At 64.7% G+C, this 2,411-nt stretch overlaps 1 protein-coding gene across 1 annotated transcript in view; it reads right to left on the reverse strand.

The window, feature by feature from the left end:
* Positions 1-3: 3 nt before the first annotated feature.
* LOC146585780 (calpain-1 catalytic subunit-like) overlaps positions 4-2,411 on the reverse strand; it is a gene marked incomplete at its 3' end in the record, with an annotated part of 6,430 nt that continues 4,022 nt past the window's right edge. Inside the window, exons 3-11 of the mRNA XM_085322330.1 lie at positions 2,202-2,271; positions 1,959-2,077; positions 1,555-1,688; positions 1,266-1,434; positions 892-975; positions 715-800; positions 520-594; positions 256-416; positions 4-144 (exon numbers count right to left, since the gene is read on the reverse strand). Coding sequence (XP_085178456.1) covers positions 4-144; positions 256-416; positions 520-594; positions 715-800; positions 892-975; positions 1,266-1,434; positions 1,555-1,688; positions 1,959-2,077; positions 2,202-2,271 — 1,039 coding nt within the window. The remainder of the gene's footprint in view (positions 145-255; positions 417-519; positions 595-714; positions 801-891; positions 976-1,265; positions 1,435-1,554; positions 1,689-1,958; positions 2,078-2,201; positions 2,272-2,411) is intronic.

Here is a 2,411-nt window from a genome sequence, read left to right on the forward strand (position 1 = left end):
TGCCGTAGCGGCGTTCCCTGCGCCGGTGTTTCTGCATCAGCGCCAGCAGGAAGCTGCACCCGGCCTCGCGCCCGGCGTCGGCGTCGTCGGCGTCGTCGACCTCTTCCAGGTGGATTTTAAACTGGGGGTTTATCCAGAACGTGGCTAAGGAGGGAGGGGAAGAAAAAAAAAAGAGCAAAAAGAGTCGGATTCGCACCCCAATTTGAGGCCTCGGAACGTTTTTTTCCGGCCCGGCAGCGCCCGCTCTCTCCGTACCCGGGTAATTGCGGCAGCCCCCGGCGGTGCTGCCGCGCCGCCACGTGCCGTCGTAGAGCTTCGTGTTCCACTTGCGGAACTTGTGGGATTTCAGGGCGTCCGGGGTGAGGTTGCAGATCTCCAGGCGGGTGAATTCCCGCAGGAAATCCCGGAAGGACATCCTGGCGGAAGGCCGACGGCTCGAGCCGGCGCGAAGGGTTGTGTTTTGTTCCCCCCCCCTCTCACCCCGGCTCCTTTTCCGCCTCCTCGTTTCCCGGCGCTCACCAGAACTCGCCGTCTTCCATCTTAACCATGAGCTGCTGCCTCAGCGCCGGCTCCACCGCGTTCCACTCGGACGAGCTGCGGCGACGGAATACGGGGGGGAAAAATAATAATTAAAAAAAAAAACGCACCTGCGGGAGCCGCCGTGGCCGCTCGTTTAATTACGGCCCGCTAACGAAGCGCCGCGGGCGCGCTCACTTGTCGCTCCAGGGGCCGGTCCACTCCACTTCTCCCCAGGGATTGCGCATGCGGATGAGGCCCAGGGCTTGGCCGCGGTAGCTGATCTGCGGAACGGCGCCCGGCRGGTTCCTCTTTGAGGGGGGAGAGACCCCAAAATCGGGGTTTTTCACCCCCAAAGAAGCAGCCGGTTCTTACCTGCTTGGCGCCCGTCACCGAGTAGGCGTGCCCCTTCACCAGCTTCTTGAAGGTCACCGCTTCCATGTCGAAGGCGCTCGTTATCTGGGAGGAAACGAGGGCGCGTCGGAGGCGCCGAACGCCCGGATCGGCGGAGGGGGGAAAAAAAACAAACAAACAAACAAAAAAAGCCAAAAACACGAAGGGGGCGGCAGAAAACGGGCAGCGTTCCGGCGCGAAAGGGGCGGCAGAAAACGGGCGGCGTTCCGGCGCGCCGAAACGCGTGTGTGCGGGGTGGAAAATAGAAAAAAAATGTAGGAATAAAGGGATGCCTTTATGATACGGGACCGGAAAAAAAAAAATATCCGCGTGTAGAGGGAGGGGCGGGAGCTCACGTCGATGGAGCAGCCGAGCAGGGAGCCGCGCTCGAGGGCCTTGAGGATGATGCGGAAGAGGTCGGCGGGCGGCTTGCGCAGGTCGTACCACTCGGTGACGCCGCCGGTGAAGTCCTCGAAGCCTTCCGAGGTGCTGCCGCCCGCGAGCGCCTCGTAGCAGCCGTTCACCCTGGCGGAGAAAGCGACACCCCCGCCGCAGGAATCGGCGGGTTTCGGGGGGTTTTGGGGTTTTTTTTTCTCCCCTAAACAAAGCGCTTCCCCCGCGCCCCCTTCTCCCGCTCCTCCTCACTTGGCGTAGGCCTTCTCCAGCAGCGCGCTCCAGAACTCGGAGCCCTCGGCCGAGTGCACGAAGAGCAGCTTGCCGTCCTTGGTGGGCAGGTAGTCGTCCACCACCACGTCCAGCCACTCCCCGAACTGCCAGATCTGCCGCGGCGCGGGGTGGGGGGGAAAAGCGAGGCGGGACGGATCATCGGGGGGCCGCCGGGATCCCCCCAGCCCCGAGGCGGCTCCTCCGTGGCCCGTGGGATTCCCCGGAGAGCCGCCGTCCCGTGGGATTCCCCGGAGAGCCGCCGGCCGCCGCGGGGAGGAACGAGCCCCCCCCCCGGCGCGACGATCGGCGGCGGCGCGGTCGTCTCCGGCCGTTCCCGCGGCTCGGCCTCCGCGCTCCGGGTCGGGCCGGAGCTCTCGGCTCACCTGGAAGTGGAAGATGCCGGCGTAGCCGTGCTGGAAGCTCTGCCCGTGCGGCACCACGCGGTGCAGGATGGAGTCGTTGAGCGTCAGCGAGGCGATGGCGGCCAGCAGCCAACAGTCGCCTGCGGCGAGGGAACGGCAAAAAAACAAACAAACAAAAAAAAACCCCCCCCGTGCCGAAGCCGCCGGCGGATCCGGGCTGGGAATCCCGCTCTTCCCTCCCCGAGCCGCGCGGCGGATCCCTACCCAGCGCTCCCTGGCAGATGTCGGTGCGCGTGGCTCCGTCCACGATGAACTGCGGGCGAGGACACAGCTCCTGCGAGGCGGAAACGCCGCCGAGAGYGGAGGAGGAGGAAAAAAAAAGTGAAATAAATAAGCAAAAAACAATCCAAACCGCCGATATCCGGGAGCCCGACCCGATCCCGCTGCGAAGCGCTGCCGCTCCCCCCTAATCTC

This window comes from Rhea americana, unplaced genomic scaffold (genome assembly GCF_003343005.1).
Source record: "Rhea americana isolate MKP2758 unplaced genomic scaffold, rheAme1 scaffold_763, whole genome shotgun sequence".
Lineage (NCBI taxonomy): Eukaryota > Metazoa > Chordata > Aves > Rheiformes > Rheidae > Rhea > Rhea americana.